The 21,196-nt window shown below is 43.5% G+C and overlaps 1 protein-coding gene across 2 annotated transcripts in view; it reads right to left on the reverse strand.

Moving 5' to 3' along the window:
- Positions 1 to 21,196, reverse strand: part of LOC117212494 (POU domain, class 2, transcription factor 2-like) — a 122,617-nt gene that overhangs the window by 24,085 nt on the left and 77,336 nt on the right. For both annotated transcript variants that reach the window (XM_033457386.1, XM_033457385.1), the window contains exon 4: positions 3,237 to 3,293. In XM_033457386.1, coding sequence (XP_033313277.1) covers positions 3,237 to 3,293 — 57 coding nt within the window. The remainder of the gene's footprint in view (positions 1 to 3,236; positions 3,294 to 21,196) is intronic.

Here is a 21,196-nt window from a genome sequence, read left to right on the forward strand (position 1 = left end):
GCATCCGTGGATCATATCGATCGCAGCTACTTGCATTCCGAATGATACCTCCAGTTTCTTTCTTAGGCCGATTTCGCAATTTCGATCTGCGTGTAGTCGTCCACGATTAGAGAGATCTTCCACTGTTGCGCAGCTTGATCCCGACCGAGTTAATTATCGACGATTCGTTACCGAGGACACGAGAACACGTTAATTAACGTACCCGTGCTGCGTCACGCCTGCACGACGCAAAAAGCTTCGCGGTTGAAAATTAAGAAGCACGTCACGTGGCCTTCTACCCGTCTAACTTCATCGTCCCATGCCGCTGCTATAAATCGCGTTTTCCATAGATAGAGATCGAGAAAATTCTCGTACATCTTTTCTTCTCGATTCACCCCTTTGGTGGTCCCACGAAGATCTTTATCAGAGTCTTCAAGACGAAGAGATCACCAACCAAGAGATCACGGTAGAAGGAAATCAAACAAAAGACGAACGAACGATGGAGCGAACGAGAGCGAAGGGTGGATGGAAGTGTATAGACAGGTTTAAGGAGAAGAGAAGGAAGAAAAATGGAGCGAGCGGCGGTGGTGGCGCTAGGCGATCGGAAGTGTGTCAAATTACAGAGGTCCGTGATATTAATGACTCCTAATGACATGCCCCCTCTAACCGTGGTTCCCTTCTCCCACCTTGCTACTCGAATCCCCTCTTCGACGCCCGATTTCCTCCTACTGGCTCCCCTCGAGCCACCAAGGTTGGCCGAGGCCGCTCTTCGTGGTCGAAACCGATTCACGGAATCGACATTAAAGATACAATTGCTAATTGAAGGAGGCTAATAGCAATAAGACAAACAATCGGGGCTAAATGCTATAAAGTAAAACACAGGTTGCCAATGGTGTCCCTCGTCGTTCCTTCTCTCGTTTCACGACCGCTAGCTTCGCCATCGTTCTCGTTCTTTTTCGATTTTCGTCTCCTTCCGCTAGACAAATACAGGGGACGAATTGTGCCGAACTCGCGGCCCTCTTCGCAGGATCTTCGAAATCTTCTTTCGCTCGTAACGACCGGTTCAGCGTTTCCGAGAGTCCGGGACAACCGGGCTGATTTTTTGCGTCTCTTCCAAAGCTTTGTTAACATCAGCAGTTCTTGATGCTTATTTTTCGGTGGGGACTGACGAGCGCTTTCGACGAGATGCGAAGTGTTCCGAGGAACTGAACGAAGTTGCCCGATCTGTATATTACTATTTTTCTTCTTTAGTTTTACAAACAGGGGCGCGTTGACGACACCAGCAGGAACTAACTCGATTTTTACACCAACGAAATTTTGCAAAATTAAAGTATACATTTTTCTGATTTCAAGAACTGTCTACGAGAGAAATAACTAAAAAGCTACCATCTGCTGACTGAATTCACTTACACGAACGCGGACTCCTATTATGTATAACATTTGCATATTTTTAACAATTTCAAGATAATTGAAAGACTTTGAAATCTTCTCAAGTCATTCTGACGGGTATGTTTGTTTCAGGTCAAGATTCGTCTCGGTTCGAATAAGATACTGTCATCGTCGATGTCTAAGCTTCTTTGACATCCCAAAGACAGACCGATCGTAATGTACATCGAAAGGGGCGCGAAACGTGCCGCTGATCCGGCTCGTTAAAGATCCGGCTCTGTTATTACCGGCTACGTTCTCTGAAGGCGCGATCCTCGACGTGTTATACTTCGCGACACGTGACAGCCCCGACGAGCTGCGTTTTCCAGGCGAACACCGACGGTCAGCAGAAATGCACACGCAGAAACAGGGGGATGCCTCTCACGCGAGCCTAAATTATCCGCTGGAATCCTCGATTCCCTTTCCGCTGTCGCGTGAGAAGAAACGCCGCCGCTTCAAACATCCATCGCCTTTCGACGAGGCGATAAAACTTTTGAAAAACGTTCTTTCAATCGGTTGTCGAATTTTTACCGAAAAAATCTCACCAAGCTTTAGGGTTTCGACGACGTCTTCGTTCGTTTTAGGGAGAATTCTACCCTTTTTACGAGCCGGACCAAGAATCCTTGGACCGAAGAACGAGCCAAGGTTGTCGGATAATGCTCCAAGTTAAAAGGCCACGAAAGAATTCTTCCAGGCAAATGACAAAACCACTGTGCTGCCTCTGGTAGGCGGTGAACGAGAGAGTGTAATTGGTTTTACGACATATTTTACGTGGAAAAGGATTAGCCTTAGGATGCAGCGTCGACAACGTTCTATCTCTATAAATGAGAGTGACGATGGAATTTTTGGACGTTGCGTGATTCTTCCGCGAAAGGCAACCGATTTTGAATTTTACGAAAGGAGCTTTCAAAATGCGATAAGGTACTACAAATTCAGATAGTACGATAGATCGATCATTCAATTTTCTGCCAATTTCTGGTAAAATACGAATTGGGATATTTCGAATTCGACTTACTTTAACTTGCGATTCAAAATTTTGGATGTCATAACATCCTTCTCTTTAGTTAAGGTATTTTCTTCATTAGAGAATATTTCGATCGATAAGTCGAACTAGAATTACATGCATTTAACAAACCCTACTTCGGAATTTGCTAACAGATAAAATGTAAAATATGTATATGGTATGATACACAGTCGGCCATATGACACGAAGCGGAACGACGAAGAAGATACGAGACACGGGACGATGATGAATCCTTTTCGAACGACTGGTTTCGCGATTGGGCCCGATCCCGTTCCACGGTCGGTCGATTAATAAAATGTCCGTGTCCGCGGCGACGCTGGCGGCGGCTCGTGTTCCATTTCTTTGTCGTCTCTGAAAATTTCTCAATCAGCGGTGTCCCCGGTTTCCTTTCCAGAGGCGGATTTTCTGTGAGTACACGGGCGCATCGGCCCGCAAGGGGCGCACAATGTAAAAGCCTGATCGTTGCAATTAAACGATGTTGCCCCGGCCCGATCGGTCGTGCCGGGCAAAAAGCTGGCTAAGAAATAACGACGCGGATTTATAATGCCGATACTTGAGCCTTTCGCTCAGACTCCGCCGTGTCGTATTATTCGTTTGTGAAATTTATGTTCCTGCCATCGGCGAAGGTTAAACCCTTCGGTACGTTAATCGTATCGCGATTGGACGACGGGGAGAGGAGGAGAGGACGAAGGTGGTTCGTACGGAAGAGAGAACGCTGGACAGAGGAACAGAGAGGAAGAGAGAAGGAGAGAGGAAGAAGAGGTTAAGGCGGACGACAGACGGACGATGAAACTCTGTGCAAACTCACCTTGTATGGATTCCGGCGAGGCTGGCTCCTTATCGATTCGGCCGAGCGCGTCGCTGGCTGCAACAAAAAGTGCAACGGGGCCTCGTTAGTGACGTCGCGTTATAAAGCCGCCGGGGAAACTTTGCCTTTTTCTCGTAAAAATGATAGATGCGATTCCAAAAAGAATTTCCGCGAGTAGGGAGCGTTAGCTGATGCCCTGTCCCGACCGGCGATATCTGCCCATAAAGATCCACGCGACAATTAACAAACGATGCGTCCTGCCGATCTCTTGTGACTCAAAAGTCCCAGCCTGGGACTGGACGTTACTTACTCGTTTGAAATTTTTATCGCTGTTGCTAATTGCGAGTAGCGTCTCGATTTTTATATTTAACTCGACCTTGATGTTTATCCGACGAATATCGTTTATCCGAAAGCTTCATACAGATTAGACGATAACTTGAAATCATTTTACTAGCGCGAATTTGCCAACATCAAGTCGTTTAAATGCCAATAGCTTTACACATCGGAACAAGGCTTCATTGTTATTCATAGTTTGTTTGAGGAATTCAGTTACCCAAATTTTATTCAAAACTTAGCTGCATGTCTTGCCAAACGTCATCTGGTTCACGAGACTCGAAGAACGTCAGTTCGTTAATCAGCCGCTGGATCTCACCAGAATTTCTTCGAATCTTCTTGACGCACGAGTTCATCTTCTCTAACCCCTATAATTTCGACATAGATCCGCTCAGTACCCCCACATCGGGACTGATTAAATCGGGGAGCGCGTAAATACGATTCCAGACATAGCATCGGGAGTGGAGCTGTTATCAATCAGTCGAATTATGCTAAAACACGGCCAATCATGGCAACACATGGTCAGACGACTGTCCCCTCTAGCTATTCCTAGAAATAGGGCGAACCATCGATCGATATTCAAATAATCTATTCTAAGTCGTATATAGAGGATCAGTGGAAAGAAGATGGTGGTAATTCGCAGTGTAGATGACCGCTATAGATCACGAGGGAGGCAAGGATAGTTCCGGAGAGGCCTTGGCCGGCCACCTACTACCCCCCAGAGACTCGCAACTCACCCCCGAAAACGACTGTATTCAGATAATCCCACCTTTCCTCTGCTACCGTTTCGTTCCTCAACACACGCGACATTTCAATACGGCGACGCCCGCCGGATAACCCAGCGCAAATACGGTCGGATCTACGCGACCCACGGCTTCGAAAATAACGCAGGCTCTAACGATGACATATCGAAGCAATAGGGTGAAGAGTATCCTGCTGATTTTTGTGTTTCTTGAATTTCTTCGGGATACCGAAGCATCTTGATATGAAGCATCATCGAATTCTGCGACGATTCGTGAATATAACAGCTTACACTCTTTGAAGTTTAAGACATTTAGAATTTCGATAGAACGTTCGGAAATCGGTATATGCTAGAAAAAGTTTCGGCATATTCCCTTATTTTCCAATATAAAGCAGTCTTTTGTCGTAAAAAAATGTTGTTTAAATATTTGTAGTCGCATGAAAGTACTAACGAATGATACGAAAATTAATATGCTTCTACATGATCAATTAATGTAACGTATAGATACTGTTGCGAATACAATGGTGTGTTAATACTTGTTGTAGTCATTGTGATTGTTAATAAAACCATGTAGCTATTAACACAGGTTACTGTTGAAGTGATTCTCACTTTTAGGAAAACTCTACATCTTCTCTAGTGTTTAGTTTTCTTAGTTCTCGAAGCCATTGAATATTGTTTAGCTCTAAATCAATTCGAAGGGTCTTACGGCCTTTTCTAGGAACAAGTCTTGCACAGAAGGTGTAGTGGGGCATAGACAGGTCAGTCTTCCTAATTATAAAAATACCCAGAAGTCCATGGCTTCGGAGCTCAATTGTAAAGTGACGCTGTCAGCGTGCGAATCTGGACTAGTATACATTGTACTTGTACTTACTTAAATATATTTCTATTATACATTCATCCACGCATTTCCTCTCTCTATTCCGAGATAAACCTTGGCGGGTTATGTGCCCAGAGCTGTGAATTAGGTAGTAGAAACGCGAAGTGAGTAAAGTGGCAAAGTATTGTGCAAAGTAAAGTGAGTAAGAGTGTTGTGTGAAAAAAAAATAAAACAAAAATGGAATCAGCGAGTGTGAAGATCGAGAAGCTGCGTGGCAAAGAAAACTGGTGCAAGAACAGTGGCGCTTTGTTATGCGTATACTTTTGGAGGAAGATGACGACATGATCAACGTGTGTGAAGGAAATCTGCGTCATCCAGGCGAAAGTACGGAGAAAGAAACTGCCTGTAAAAGGTTTTTAAAGGCAGATGAGACTGCGAGAAAATTGATTGTCGCCGCAGTAGAATGGAAACCGCTAGATCTATTTTTAAGATTTACTTTTAAGTTGCACAACAGCACATGAAATGTGGAAGAAGCTGAATACAGTGCGTGATAAGTGCGTGATAAGTATAGTCTAGAAATAGTTCTTCGATTTTAAGTGGGAAGAATCTGAAAGTGCTGCTCGCAACTTGTCAAAGTTGGAAGATGCAAGTTCTTGGGAGTGAAATTGGCGAGAAAATGCTGATTACACGTATTTTAACGACATTGCCAAAGAAGTTTGACCAGTTTCACAGTGCGTAGGATTCGGTGGATGATGAGAAGAAGACCTTACACAAGTTCATTATCAGGCTGATAATGGAAGAGTTCAGATGGAAAAACGATGACGATCAGCAAGCGTCAGTGGCACTGGTAATAAAAGACAATAACGACAAAAGGGAACAGCAAAAACAGATAAGCAGAAGCGAATACGAGAAGCAAGGACCAAGCTGCTTTAAATGTGAAGAGGTTGGTCATCTAAAGAAAGATTGCTTTAGATGCTTTATATGCAAAAGAAAAGACCACACCAGTAAGAATTGCTTTAGAAACAATCAAAGAGACGACAGCAGAGACAATTGGCAGTCCAAAAATCAAAATCAAGATCGCAGGTAAGTTGGTCTGCTAGAATGGTTCAGTGTCTTCAAAAAATTCTAATAACCGTAAAAATACAGGTCGGCGATGGTACTTTTATGGATGCGTGCGGCAAAGGAAATATCGAGGTAGAAACCGTCATAAAAATTATTAGCAGGTAGAATGCACGATATTTTATACGTACCAGGTATGAAAAGAAATGTATTTTCCGTTAAATTTGTCGCGAAGAGGGAGAATATTTCAGCATTTTAAAGAAAGTGAAAGAATGCATATTTTTACAGAACCGGAAAGTAATCGCTAGAGGTTCCGACATCGGAAAGTTGTATAAGATCGATATGCGAGTTATTATACCGTCAGTTTGTAATCTTGGTAATAAAACGGAGTCAAACGCGGACTCACTGTAGTTATGGAACGAGTGGCTTAGTCACCAAAACATCAAACACGTTAGCAAATTTTTTAAGAATTTGAATATAAAAGTTGTGGATGACAGTAACTTTTTCTGCGAAGGTTGCGTGTACGGGAACCATCATGGGTCGAGTTTTCACGAGAAAGTTAAGCGCGCAATTAAACCCCGCGAAATAATTTACACGGATATACATGGACCTATGGAAGTCGAGTCATTAGGCGAGAAACTTTATACTTCTTCTTCTTACATATAATATATAAATGTAGGAAACTTACGACACAAGTCAGAAATAATTGAAAAACTAAAATCCTTTTGCCTAGAATTTGAAAATCAATTCAATCGTAAAACCAAAGAAATTCACATACCCATAGGCCCGTGGCTTCGACGTCTATTTCAAAGTAACGCTGCCAGCGTGCGGATTTGGACTAGCATACATTGTACTTATATTTGTACTTATACTTAAATATATTTCTATTCTACATTCATCCCCTTATTTTCTCTCTCCGAGAGAAACCTCAACAGTTACGAAAGGCAGGCCGAAGATTACCCTGTTGATTTTTATTGGTGGATATAATAATACGTATCCCTTGAAGTTTAATAGAGTTTCGATAGAATAAATGTGTTTCTCTGGGATTTTCTGAAGCAGGTAAAACGTAGATTAGTACAAAAGGAGACATAATCACAGCGAGTATAATCGCTAGAATAAGTTACAAAGAACTGAAACAATCGTGAGTGACCGGATTGAAAAAGGAAACGGGAATGCGAGCGCCTCGGTCTAACGATCATCGGCGCGCAAGTCTGGAAAACGAACAATGCGAGGTCCTTGATGCGCGCATTTTCATTATTAAACGAAGGACTGCCACTGGAAACTGGCACACGCTTACATTAAATATGAACGACGACCTCGTTCGCGTGTCCATCGACTTTTCCAACGGCGCGTTAGTCACAAAGAGCGCGACGAGTGCCCCAGGCGATGTCCCTTGCCAATTCGAAAGGAAAAGGTTAATCAAATTGATCAGCGATCGCTATGATCCATAAATATCAACGTGACGATCGATACTTTTAGTTACAGTGACCATGCAAATCGAACGATCTCGTGTTGGATTAGAATATTTCTCGATACGATTAATCAACGTCAGAAACCTTTGAAACGTTTAAAAGGGAACGAACTTCGATAAATTCGAGGGCATTCGTGGGAAGTCTCCCGGGCGTTATAAAGCTGTTACCTTTGCACATGCACCTATACAGTATTCACAGGTCCGATCGTCGAATTGGGTTCTAAACACGTTCATCTTACCACCATCTTTTCGTAGGTCGTTTACGACTGCGTAAACACACGTCTGACCATTTACAAGAACTATATACTATACTCTTTAAAATAATATGAGGAGAAAAATTATTTAGACTTGAAAATTAACCTGTAACCGGCGAATATCGCACTATTTCGGTCCGTTGTCATGAACTATTTTACACAAATCGATATCATTAAAAATATATATTTTTAAATATTTAATAAAATAGTAAAGTCAAAATTTAGTAAGAAAGGTTTGCGAATAATACAATTTCCTTGTTCATTCCTTTATTTATACTAAAATCACAATCTTCCACCCCTCGTAGTCATGAATTTTTTATCGAAAATTTCGAGCATTCACCGAGCTCGACATTTGCTCATCCAGATATCCGTATTCACCACAAACGGATAACAGTCAAGCCGGTCATTTATTAATTCGAGAGGATCGCCTTATGACAGGCTTGGAATCGCGTGTCTGCGCTGCAACCCCTTCTCCCTTAGTATTCATAAAGGTCAGCCGTGCGCGAGGCTCTCGCGGAGTGCCACCTCGTGCACGTACATATTCCCATTCACTCGAGTTACGTGGACGGGACACCTGTACAGCTAGCCGACAGCTAGCCGCGGACAGGTGACTCGACGGACTTCCACCGGCTGTCGAAGAACGCTCGCGGCCAGAAGCACTATCGAAACAACGCGATTACTGCGGCTCGATTGTGTCCAGTCAACGGCCGCCGCGAAATAATGTAACGGCAGAATCGATTGCAGGATATGCGGTGGATTGATCCCCGATGGGGTTGATTGGGGTTGAACAGCACATTTCGATGACTGTATTCATGTTCGATTGATGGGTAAGATAATAATCGAAGGCTTTATTCGCTTTGGATATATTAATCGAGAAAATGATAGTAAATATGTAACTATTACTTTGGCGTCTTGAAGCAATGTACGATGGATGTTAATAATATTGTTGTAATTTTATCCTCAAGTCACGGATGCTGCTGTGTCTTATCGTCAGTAATCTTTAATTGTATTAAATCTTATGAAAGTAGCTTGTAAGTACAGATTTGATATTTTTATTGAGGTAGACCTTTAAAATGGAATACCATGAGAATTAATTTGATTAATTTATATATCGTATCAAGTAAGGATTTAGCAAAGTGTTTTAATAAAATTAAAAAGACCTCGTTATAATACGATGCAATATTATTGCCTTAAATAGCGTTTCAACTTGAATATAAACATTACACAAAATATTTCAATGAATATAGAATATAGAAGAAGTGCGAAAGGAATCTTGAGATATTAATCATCACAACAACTATCTTAATTTCCATGTAAAATGTTTTCGGACAAAACCAATCAAGTATCCTTCAATAAGGGTCTATCGATGAAAACCGGCGTGTTTCGATGACTCTATCGACTTGAATCCACGCGGTCTTCCGGCGTGTCCGCGTTTCTACGTCCAAAGGAAAACGAGATTTTAATATTTAAACCACGCCACGATACAATAAGTGTAATAAGCATAGAGTCGACCGTTGGCCGGCGCACAAGAGACGGTTGAAATATTAATGCTGACATTTCGTTGCTTTGCGGTAGTTTAACCACACCCCCACACTTACGCCGCCGTGCGGTGGCTTCAAGGCTGCGGTTTCCGGGGAACGATATTGCACTCGACCATTCCCGTCGCGATATATTCTAATCGCACTGAATTCAGCGAACACGTGTTTTCCCGGCTTCTTCACGTTATATGTTGCTTTTTCTTCTCACGCCTGGGTCACGCCAAATATCCTCCTTCCGCTCGTCGTTCTCTCATCGAAGGAGCACCATGAATACCAGATGCGGGATCTGGATACGTCTAGTTTGCGTGGTGCCGGCCCTCTCATCAATTTTTAAGAACCATCTTGTAATACGTATGCACCGAGACGTTGGATATGGAAACCACGTTCCCAGCGTAGAAATACAGCAGGGAGAATCGTGCCGCCGTAACGGGCCTGAATAGCGATGAGAAATCGCTGCTGGATCGTTCAAAGCTAGTCGAACAGATTTGATCGTGTCTCTTTTTGGTGACCAAGCGACAGCCGATTGTTCGGCGAACAATCCTCCTCGACAAAATTGATCTAACGAGCAAACATTGGGACGCTATTCTTCGTTAATCCATTGGCGATTTCCGAACTTGGAGAGTTCCAACAGTGCGGTATTAAGATAATGCATGGAAATAAAAATTTAGGAAGGTCCTGGTTCCATTTGCTGCAGAATCCCCGTTCGTCAAGATAACCGGGCGAACGAGCGTCCCCGATACCGCGAGAAAATCTAATCCGCGGCAACCGGAAAGTTCGAGAAAAAGGAGAAGCAGCCAGACGAGACGAAAGAAAGGGTAGAAGGAAAGAGAAAGCGCAGAGTAAAAGAGGAAAGGGAACGAAAGAGACAGATAGGGGAAGAAATGCGCGTTGGAAACAGCGTTCTTGTACGTGAGCCGAGACTTTTCAATTACAAACGGCGCCATTCGCGAGCCGGCTGGCGGCGATTATTTTAAAACAAGAATATTCCCTTCCGCCCAGGACATAATGAGGAGGAGGAGGAGAAGGAGGAAAGCACTGTTGGAGGGCGCGATAATGGCGGCCGTTATGAAATCAACCCCACCCCGTGTCCCTCCGCCCCTCTCAACCCGCCACGCCGCCCCTCTGCCCACTTGATCTTCCGTCTCCATGGCAACCGCCTTGTCAACGGACCCCTGCGAGCATACAGGGTGGTTGCGAGCATTCTCTCTTATTATGAGACTTGCTCCACCCGCGAAAGGGTTGCAACCCCCGGTTCCATGACGCCCGCCGCTAACGTGGCCTCCGGTGACTTTGAAAACCGTCTCGACTCCGACCTTGCGAGGATAAAATAATCGTCGACGCCTAATTGTCGGCGGTTTTGTCTTTAGCTAGTTTTCTTAGGACTGAAGAAATTTGTGTTAATTAATCCCGATTAAGTTGACGTTTCAAGAAGAGATTCTGGAGAATGTGGTTTCGGGAGGACCCGTTCTGGTGCGCTTCGAAATCTTCGCTAAACGCAAAGAGAGAGTTCTTGAAGATTTGTGAATTCCGCGATACACGTAGAAGCGAGTGACAAATGACTGTTGACGTAGTTATTTACAAGAGGAAACATTATAATCAAGAAAACGACTTGTATAATATTCAACGCAACCCGTTGCTAAATAAGCAGAAGATCCCACGGGTACAGAGATAAAATCCTGCATATTATCTCCTTGATTGAACCAGGTAACAAGGCACAAGAAACAAGTATCCATGAACGCGTTCACCGCGTGGCCAGGATCATTCGAGGTATAAAGGCCAGCCAGATCGTTTCCCCAGCGAGGGTTTCCAGGAAGCCACGATGTTTCATCTGGATTTCTACTCTGGCAACGCTCTCGCTTGTCCCTCCGTTTCGCGCTAACGAGCGTTATACGGGTGCAGAAACCGTCCCAACTGCGTTCCATCCAATTAAATGATCTCGATGCCCTGTACGCGGCTTTCAGGCGTCGGTCGATCCATCATCGGTCGATAATCGTCCTCGAAACGCTAATCCCGCGACGAAACTGACGGATCATGGAATAATTGCTTACGAGACGATCGCGCGTGATTCGATGGGGCTGAACTGTCGCTAGTTTCTTTCGCCCCTCTCTAACGGCGTGACAAACGAACGAGATGCACCGGAGGAGGGGTAAAAAGAAAAACACAACATCGATAGACACGCTGTTAGAGGGAGAAGAAAAGATGGTCGCGACACAGAGAAATTATTTGAAATTGATGAGGATGATCGGAGAAGGGTTGGGGTCGCGTGGCGCACATTCGATGCATAAAGAGCTTTGGCCCCTCTTTTATTGCTTTCCATTCTGTGACACGCGCGCCTGATCTTGCACCCCTTCCTCAAGATCCACCGGTTCCCGCCTCGTTCGCCCGTGGCAATTCGAAAATGGCGCCGTAATTTACGACGAGGTTAATTCGACGCGATCCGTGGGCCGGCCTACGGGACGCAATAATGCTTACGTATATAGCGTGTAGTATTTGGATCTTATACGTATCGGTGCATGCACAGAGATTTATATTTATCGATCCCTTGTTGGCAAGAAACCACTCTGTTGATTAAATTTTATGCTGCCACTAGCTATCGAACAATACCAAACAGCGTAGTACTAGACATCGGATATCGTTTCTTCGATTTGTGCGTAGGATAAAATTCAAAGAAATCCGAAATAGAAAGTTTTGACGACCGGTGACGCTACTGTGGCGTCGTTATTATAATAATTTTATGAAACCTGTTACCACATGAGAAGATAAAGTACTTGAAGTTACTAAATATTTCTGTCATAAATAATAGCCGGTTACTAATGTGACTTACACCTTAAACTAGTCACGGTCTCGTACAGATATCCAAATCCAACTGCCGCTACTTTCTCTCAAGGTAACCAATTTATACAAAGTATGATCGCTCATCGTATTAAACTCAAATCATAACCCGTCGCGTATCACGGAAAGAACGATCGTTGAATCGAGGCCCTGGACAACCAACACTTTCGCACGTCTTTTCTTATTACGGTATTTTCGTTGGAATTACCGTGAAACTGTGCAGACACGTCCGACGGGTCGTAGCGCGACGACATTTCGTTGCACGTAGACCAGAAGAGAACGAGGGGCCATTAACGGCCTCGTAGGGACGCGTACGCGGACCTTACCTTGCGGGGGATGGTTTTCCAGGCGACTCCGTGGCCACCGCGGGAGGAAGCATCCGGCGCGACGAGGAGACAGGGGGCGAACGTAAGTGCTTCACGCGGCGAGGTAATGGAGTCGACTTATTCGTCAGGGAAACGCCTCGGCCGGGAGCAATCGAGACCGAAGCTACGTGCGAGCAGAAAAAAATAACCGTGACTCTAGACGACACCCGGGTGGCGGATTCGTCGCGATCAGATCTCGTGAACGCATGCTGTATGCTGACTAATGAGCTTTTGATTAGAGGAAAAGATGATGGCAGAGTGTTTACATGCAGGACTGTTGCCGAAACAAAGGATTTCTCGTCTCAATTTCTAAACTAAATTGTACGTACGGTGCCCTTTTGGGAATTTGCCTCGATGTGGAGTCGGCACCGCAAAGTTGCAGCTGTTCGCTCGTTAACAACGTTGCACCTTGAACCCAATTTCAGAATTGACTCTTTTATGCCGCGACGTATCGATGCTTCCAAAACACGCAGCCTTTATCTCCCATCTAGTAAATGCGCTCCGTTAAGCGAGTACTTTCGTATACACGTCGAATCTATCCTGCACGTTCGATTAATTAACCGTCGTTTTCCGTGTCGCGAAACATCCTGCCCCATGGCGAATGAAATATTCATCGAATGCAAATGCGGGAGACGCGTGTGTAATCCATTGAAAAATAATAACGACAGAAATTCGCCTTAATTGGCACAATAGCCGCGACAGCACATGGCTACCTCTCCTAGTCCTGACGATTACGACACGACCCTATCGTGGTTCTTGGTCGCGTTACAAGCTACCAAGAGGAACGGCCGTCCGCGTTGATGCTCATAATTACGCGGTAATTAGAAGGTTGCCGTGAGTACGGCGTATGTACATCTTAAATATCGGCCGCCGATCCGCAATTCGATACAACTATGACGTTACGTCTCTCGTCGAGGCAACTTGGAATCATCGTCTCGTGTCCGACGTCTGACATTTTGAAATAGAAATAAAATCGACGGGATTACGCATCGGCTGGTCATTCAAACTATTCTACCGTCTATTCTGTCGGTGTAATTTGCAATACAGTAAAATTTAAGCAACCCTGGAAAACAAAATTAAAGTTCTACGCGTTTCATATCTGTTTCAGATAGTCCGCGATAGTAAAAGAAGTTGAACGGTTGATTTAATAGATGTTCGAATGTCTGGTCCAGAGCCAACCTCGTTCTCCAATCGTCTCCATCTTCACCCCCTTTTCAGGATATAATTTCTCGGCGGAAAAAGTTTCTAACGACGGGAAATCTAATATATATCGCATCGAGGCAGCCGGTCTGCCGGTACGAGCAGCTTTTCTTGTAATTAAGTTATAACTAAGGACGCGAGCGCACCATTTCAGGGTAGAAGGAGGAGAAAGAAACGCGAGAATACGCTTCGAAGCTAGGGGCGGCTGAAGCAGATCCTCGCAAGAGTGGAAAACAATAAGAGGGCTCCGCTAATCCGGACGATATATTATATCCAACGGGAGTGCTTCTGGCACTGTCGAGCCAGCTGTATATATACACACGGAGGAGAGGAGGGGGAGAGAGAGAGAGAGAGAGAGAGAGAGAGAGAGAGAGAGAGAGAGAGAGAGAGAGAGAGAGAGAGTAGAAAGTCCAACAAATAAGGAGCAACAAGACAAAAGAGCATAGGTTTCAGTATGAATGTTTTTTCATTTTGTATAGAAGCCTCCAGCTATTTTCATCGATGATCGTAATTATCGCATACCAACGTGACGTTTCGAGATTCGCGTATACGAAATGATGTTTTTTTACATCCAACCGAATATTTATTAAGACAGGGATGAAGGTTATGCTTGTATTATCAAGACATCGTTGCAATTAAATTTAACGTCTTAAACAGTCATAAATAATTCACGAATTCGTTTTGTTGGAGACGTTGAAGAGCGTTATCGTAGTTTAACAACTTTATACTGTCCACATTCGTTCAGGAATGAATTATTGGCAAATGAACTGTCTTAATGATGAATATCCGCAATTTTTCAGAAAACGCCACCGTAGAGCCCCGACGGTTACGGATATAACCGTGGAACACAAGAGGGGCGAATTAAAACGGCGCGCCATCGAGGCGTGAGGAGAGATCTCAAGCCTCGATAATTATCGTAGCGTGCAAATATCGATAATGCCGACGACTTGGAAGCGGGAAACAGCCGAGAGGAAACGTAGGTAAGCCGAGGGGGCCGCCGGATGCCCGCCTCCGAACCAACAACTCAATTGCGCGAAATCGAGTTACCTACCAGTCCTGGTGAACGTGTAATTAATTAATTCGAGCGCCATTTTGCTACTGACGGCTCAACGAGAAATATTATTTTCTGGCTGTGCTGAGGAAAGGCCAAAGTGCCCTCAAATTCTATTTGTCTCTATTAATCCTCGCCTTTCTTTCGATTTTTCTTCCTCCAACTCGACTACGATTTAGCCATTATCTCTTCACGTTTCGAAATAACCGAAACGTTAATCGTGAGAAAAGATACCAATTTTCCTAGCTGAAAGAACATATACGTACATAATTAAAGGTTTAAGTTATAATGAAAAGCATCGAACGCGGTTGGTTCACGGGGCAGGCGAACCGTTCGAGTAACACGGTCACAAATTTGTACGAAACTCGAGGAGGATCTGGTCGAGTGCGCTACAAGGGGAGGCTACGTGTTCGCTTAACAAGGAATTCGAGTCATAACGCTTAATTAAGGTACTGTACGTAAGTAAGGCCCGCATCCACGAGAGGGATAGAGGAGTGGGAAGGTATGAGGGCCATTGGACCCCGGGATCGTGACCAACCCAGAAGCAGGAACGCGGTCAGATCGGTTGATAACGATCTGATAAGGTGCCCTCCCAAGATTACGAGCCGAGTTTCGTTCGAGCTACCTCTCGATGAAACCAGTTTTTCTGCGGGCTCGATTTAATTAGATTTTCCGTGGGATCTATCGGCACTCGCCCTTAACTTTTCTTCGAAATTATTCCACTAAGTAGCTAATGGACTTCTCTCGCGGGTCGCTGTTAGTGTTTAGGAAACATGTGACAAACGTTGTACGTAATTCGTCTCCATTTCCGCGCCACATGTGACATACTACTAATCGTTAATCGTTTGTTCATTTATGTCGGTCTTGGTCTCTACCAAAGAGTACAATAGATATAGCTATTAGTACAATAGATATAAGTAGTTAAACAAGATTTTATTTCCTTAGAGAGATTTCAGGAAAGGTTCAAGAAAAAAAATTCGAAGAAAACTTCTTTGATATTGTGCGATAATTTCATAATGAAACTCGAGTTAAATGTATACGCTTTTTAGTTCGTGAATATAGAGAGTGAGAAAGATAGCGTTTTGCAATTTTTTATTTTGCATTAGTGGGACAGTGGAACGATCGTATTTGCGTGCATTCTGCTCACACGAAATCGATGAAGGCGTGCGAGAAATCCGCCGATAATGCAAAGCGTGACTGACGTTCGACTTATCGCGCTATAATCCTATTAAAACATCATTATGAGCTTAGCGGGGAATCACCGCAAGTGCTCGCCGATATTTCATGAAAATTTATGAATCCACGGTTCAATTAGCATACGCCCACTGCACAGTTTCTATTACCCTAGGAAATTAAGTACCGAACCAATCTATATAAATTACAAACTTCGTTCTTGAATTATGTGCAGATTCGATCATGAATAATCGAAAAAGAAACAATCTGCAAATAGAATCGAGTAGAAGGGGTTAGAGTGTAGGTAAAAGGATACAGAGTCGAAGGGACGACAGAATGGAATTCGAGTGCGTCCGCCGATAATCTGAAGCGTATGGGGCTAGCAGAAGCTACTATAAACGAAGGGGGTGGGGACTTTAAAATGGCGGGAGCATCCCTTCTCGACCTAAAAGCAACCCCAATCGTTGCACGCTGGTCTAATCACAGAAAGGGGGTTGGTTTTGCATTTCATACCCTAACAGAAGGAGCTCCAACACGCGTCCTCTGTATTTCTTTTCACATATGTGCACATATGAAACTGTATTCGATAATGCAATTGATAAACGATTAATTAAATACATGTAATTTTAACATGATAAGGGCAGAGGAATAAACAACGATAAAAGTACGCCAGAACACAGAAAGCATCGAGCAGAGACTAATTTAAAAGAACACGTTGCTCCATGCGGGACTTGATAGTTTTCCATAAAATTTCTCCAAACTAGATGCTGGTATTATCATTCACAATAATGGAATACGATATGGGTCTTTAAGAACCCCAACGGAGTGGAATCCTATTAGCTCCATTGCAACAAAATCGAACCCTAGTCGAATTATCACAGAAATATTATTCAGCACCATTTGTAAGAAACAATCTTTTCTCTTCCATGAGGAAGGAGAATGTTTAAAATGCTTACGTATTGGAAAAGTCGGTTTTGTGTCCGCGTGCATCGTCCTCTTGCTTCCAAATTGACAGATTCCCACAACCATCGAAAAACCTTTGAAATAATCTCTGCGTAATACTAATCTTCCTGTGTACTACGTATTTCTCGTCTCATCAGGGGCGAACTTCTTCTTCAATAACACGTCGTACTTCGTAATTTATTTCACACAAAATGACCTTCAATAATTAAATATACGAACAAGACTTCTGACCTTTGATGATCGATCTCACCTTCACAGAGAAAGAAGCTTTCACCAATTCACTATCGAAATCGAGACTAGGTTGTGGAATCATCAACGTGTAAAACTTGTCCTACGAGTAGTTGATATATTTGAAAAAACCAGGGGTGTCCCAAGTTAGCTTGTCGGGGGCAACTTGTCTACTGGTGAGCCAAGAGCTGTCCGTTCGCGTTGGTCAGCGCTGCCCCTCTTCTCAGCTGGCCCGTCGAGGTGCACCCCCGCAAACCCTCCGCAATACCAGTGTGAAGAAGAGAGAGAGACGAGGAGACAGAGATCCGGTACGTGCCACTCTCTAGAGCACTCTTCTCTCTCGCCGTGTTCGACAGAGGGTACATACATTATCCGCCCCTGATCCTCGATCCCGAACGATCCACGTCTCGCCAGCTACCGTGCTGAATTATAGAAACGTTCTTCCCTCTTCCTACCACCCCAGTTTTCGACGGTCGTGCAATTGTCCTGCCCTTTTAATTTGGGAAAGATTCTAACTGCATATGAGAACAATAGGAGGTTAGTTGTTCGAAGATATTAATTACGGATAATTATCAAGGAAAACTTACGTTATGACTTTGTAGCAGAACTCCGTTTGTTCATACAAGTTGTCGAGGAATAAACAATTTCTGTAATTGCAGAACTTTCTATTATGAATGATTTATGTAAGTAATATTTTGCCGGACGCTAACTAAAATTTCACTCGAATACATGAAAATGCCCCCACTGTGTATGCTTAGGATTTTTTTAGTATTTTGCTGATAGAATGAGGACGGCAGGCAGCACTATGATTTTTACGAATCGTAGACGATCGGATGAAGTTACGGAAGAACGACTATGACCGTAGTCTCGTCTCGGAGTAAATTCCATTGTCGGTTATTCTCTCAGCCCTTTCGTCGAAATGAAGGGTGTTTGGTAACAAAGAGAAGAATAAGGGAGAAAAAAAGAAAAAAAGAACAACTACAGCGCAGTTCATTGGAATTTCGGAATGCCTCGTCGTTCGGAGGAGTCATTAAGTCGTAAAACTAGAGAGCAACCTTGTCGGTAAAAGAAGCAAATAAAAAAAAAGGAAAAAAAAAGCAAATTTGCGTCCCTGACATGGAGGATCAAACGTAAGGGCGTTGTAAATTTTTTTTTTCTTTCTCACACATAGGAAGATTCCAAATGGGCTTTCCGTGTCTTGCGAAAATCTACATTTACAAATAGTTATTTGCTTGTAAATCTCATCCCAATGTCAGAAAAGATTTTGGGAGTAAATCGACCGTTAAATAACGCTTTATTTAAAAGTTTATTTGAAAATTTAATTTAGCGAAAGTATGGTAGAGTGGCTGTTCCATTAGCAACGTCTTGGTTTAATTTATGTTCATACCGGCTGTTTGCCATTGATGGTCGTTATTGTAAATATTGATTGAGCAATTGCGATGGAATTGGCCTTCCCACGGTTCGCCGATATAAATACTAGTTGCCCAGAAAAAGTACAAGCGGCTAACGCTGGGGCACAATTATTTTTACACCCGGATCGATCTGCAAATTATCTAACTCGGTTAATTATTGGCTCAATTATCACCGACCTACGAAGTGGGCCAACGTCAGCAAGCGCTTCGGTGGGGTTCTAATCAAACAATCAGGCACCTCATTACCAATTTCCCCTATACTGTTATCGTACGCAGTGTTTTACTTGTTTCGGGATAATGAAGAGCAGAAATTCTTAGAGTTTTTCATGGACGTGTTTTATACGATGAACCATTAATACGTTAAAGAAAGTTTAAGAAAAGAAGATGAACATATAAATAATGGCGAACGAATAGGGAACAAACGAAAATTAATTCAATTGTGCAAATCGTTATTGTATATTCTGAAGCAAATAGAAATCATACCGGTCGATACGATTTTACTCTCAACTCAGCTCAATTACAAAGAAGTAACCGAACCTGAAAAAAGCATCGAAGCTGGAAAATGGCCCGCATCTCTTGCTCCGAATTCCCATCCGGTCACGCGACATATATCATTCGTAGCCTCTCTATGTTCAAGATCGATCAGACTCAGAATCGAGCAAATTTTCAGAGAGAGAGGGAGAGAAAGAGAAGCACCGGGCATTCTCGGAAGAAAATGCGAGAGAAAAATGAAAGGCCGCGTTCCGTTCAGCCACCCACGCTTTCAACGGGGCAGCGGGAGAGAGCAACGTAAGGGTCCATTCGCCGCCCCTATTTTGCAACCACCCCCATCCACCGTTTGCCGCCGATAGTGCATTTGACCAGAGCATTGTCCGAACGAACGGTCCATTGTCAGATTGAATCATCGTCCGGGTTTGGAATATTCAGGGATGGCCAATGGTCAGTGACCATTATTGTTAAACTGGCGCGTGTGTGCGGGGCTGCCATTCGTCCGATTCTAGAGAGGGGAAAAATCGACACACTCGAAAATCTGGAACGTGGACATTTCGCCCTTTCATCCGTTGATCTCGAAACTGGACTACCCCCTGGTTTGGTGAATTATTGGCTTTAATTGTGCCTACGGTAATGGTTCGACTGGGACAAATTTCCGGGCGGGAAGCTGGCAGATTGTTCGAAACTGGACGGTCGCGTGGCTAACGCCGATTTCTCGAAAACAGAAATTCTACTCTGGCGTGAAATTCGGGGAACTCGCGGGTAAATTGATTGGGTCGGGTATACATACGATGCGATTCGATATATTAAATTCGTTTGTTATGAACGTAAAGGGGAAAGCATGCGTTTTCTGTTGAAACTATTTTTCGTAATTTGGCCTGATTGTAAAAGATGAAAGATACGATAAGACGGGCAGGTACGATTACACGAATTTTCTACCAGGATTCTCTTATTGCCCCGTGTCGAGAGGGGTCAAGCCAGCCTAGGGTGCAGTAGTCTGAGCAGAGGTTAGCGGGGTCAGAGGGCAGATTTTCGCCGACTCGTACGAGCCGGTTTATACCCTTATTATGATGCGAGCACACTAAGGGTCACGACCGTGTTTTCCATGAAACGGGGAAAATAAAATAAACGTGGAACTGATCGAGAAAATGTAATATTGCGACCTTCTATTTCCCCAATATGCAAGTTCATGAAAAACAATGATCTATGATTTTTGTAATTTCGGCAACGGAACAGATTATAGCCTGTCGAGAATCTTTGGGAATTTCTTAAAAGAAACAACGTCGGCCCATCAACTGCTGAAAAGGCGACCACAAAAACTACTTAATGAGTTCATAAGGCTACCTGAAAAGACCAAATGATTTCAATCTTCCTTTCGAAACCTGTGCAGCCCGATCGGCACATCCTTCTACATGCTAATGCGGGAGGATGTTCCAAAGATCTTTAAGACTCTTATTACCTTCAGGCCCACGTTTCAGATACGTAGCCTGCTGCCGGCTTTCCACGAGAATAGTTCCCGACATTTTTCAACAGTCCGCCTCATTCAGCCGGAAAAAAGTAAATTTACATATCTATGCATTTGGCGAATACAAGGGAGACCCGTGAATGGTAAAGGCCCGTTAGACCTGTTACGTATTTGCTGGAATTTTTAATATTCAGTGACGGCGAACTTTAAAGTCTCAGGACGTTTGGATTTTTGGAAACGGTTCCATGATTACGGTAACATTTACAAAACCGTACAAATCGAAAAAGATCACGGTCGAAGCAAATAATTATTTTTCCAATAGTAACTAACGGGTTCTAATGTATTCTAAAGAGAACTACGAATATTTTGTTTCTGCAATATTTGCGAGTCTACGCTTCCATCGAGAAGCCCATTTCTCTTGGACATCCCTTCAACCCTTAACTTTAGGTTTATAGGCGGGTAAAAAGAAATATTTATAGCTCAAGTATTTGCTTTAATTAAATTAGTAAGAAATAGAATAGAAAAAAATAGAATAGAAAGAAAAGAAAAGAAATTAGTACGAAAT

Source organism: Bombus bifarius, unplaced genomic scaffold (genome assembly GCF_011952205.1).
Source record: "Bombus bifarius isolate JDL3187 unplaced genomic scaffold, Bbif_JDL3187 scf7180000008307, whole genome shotgun sequence".
NCBI lineage: Eukaryota > Metazoa > Arthropoda > Insecta > Hymenoptera > Apidae > Bombus > Bombus bifarius.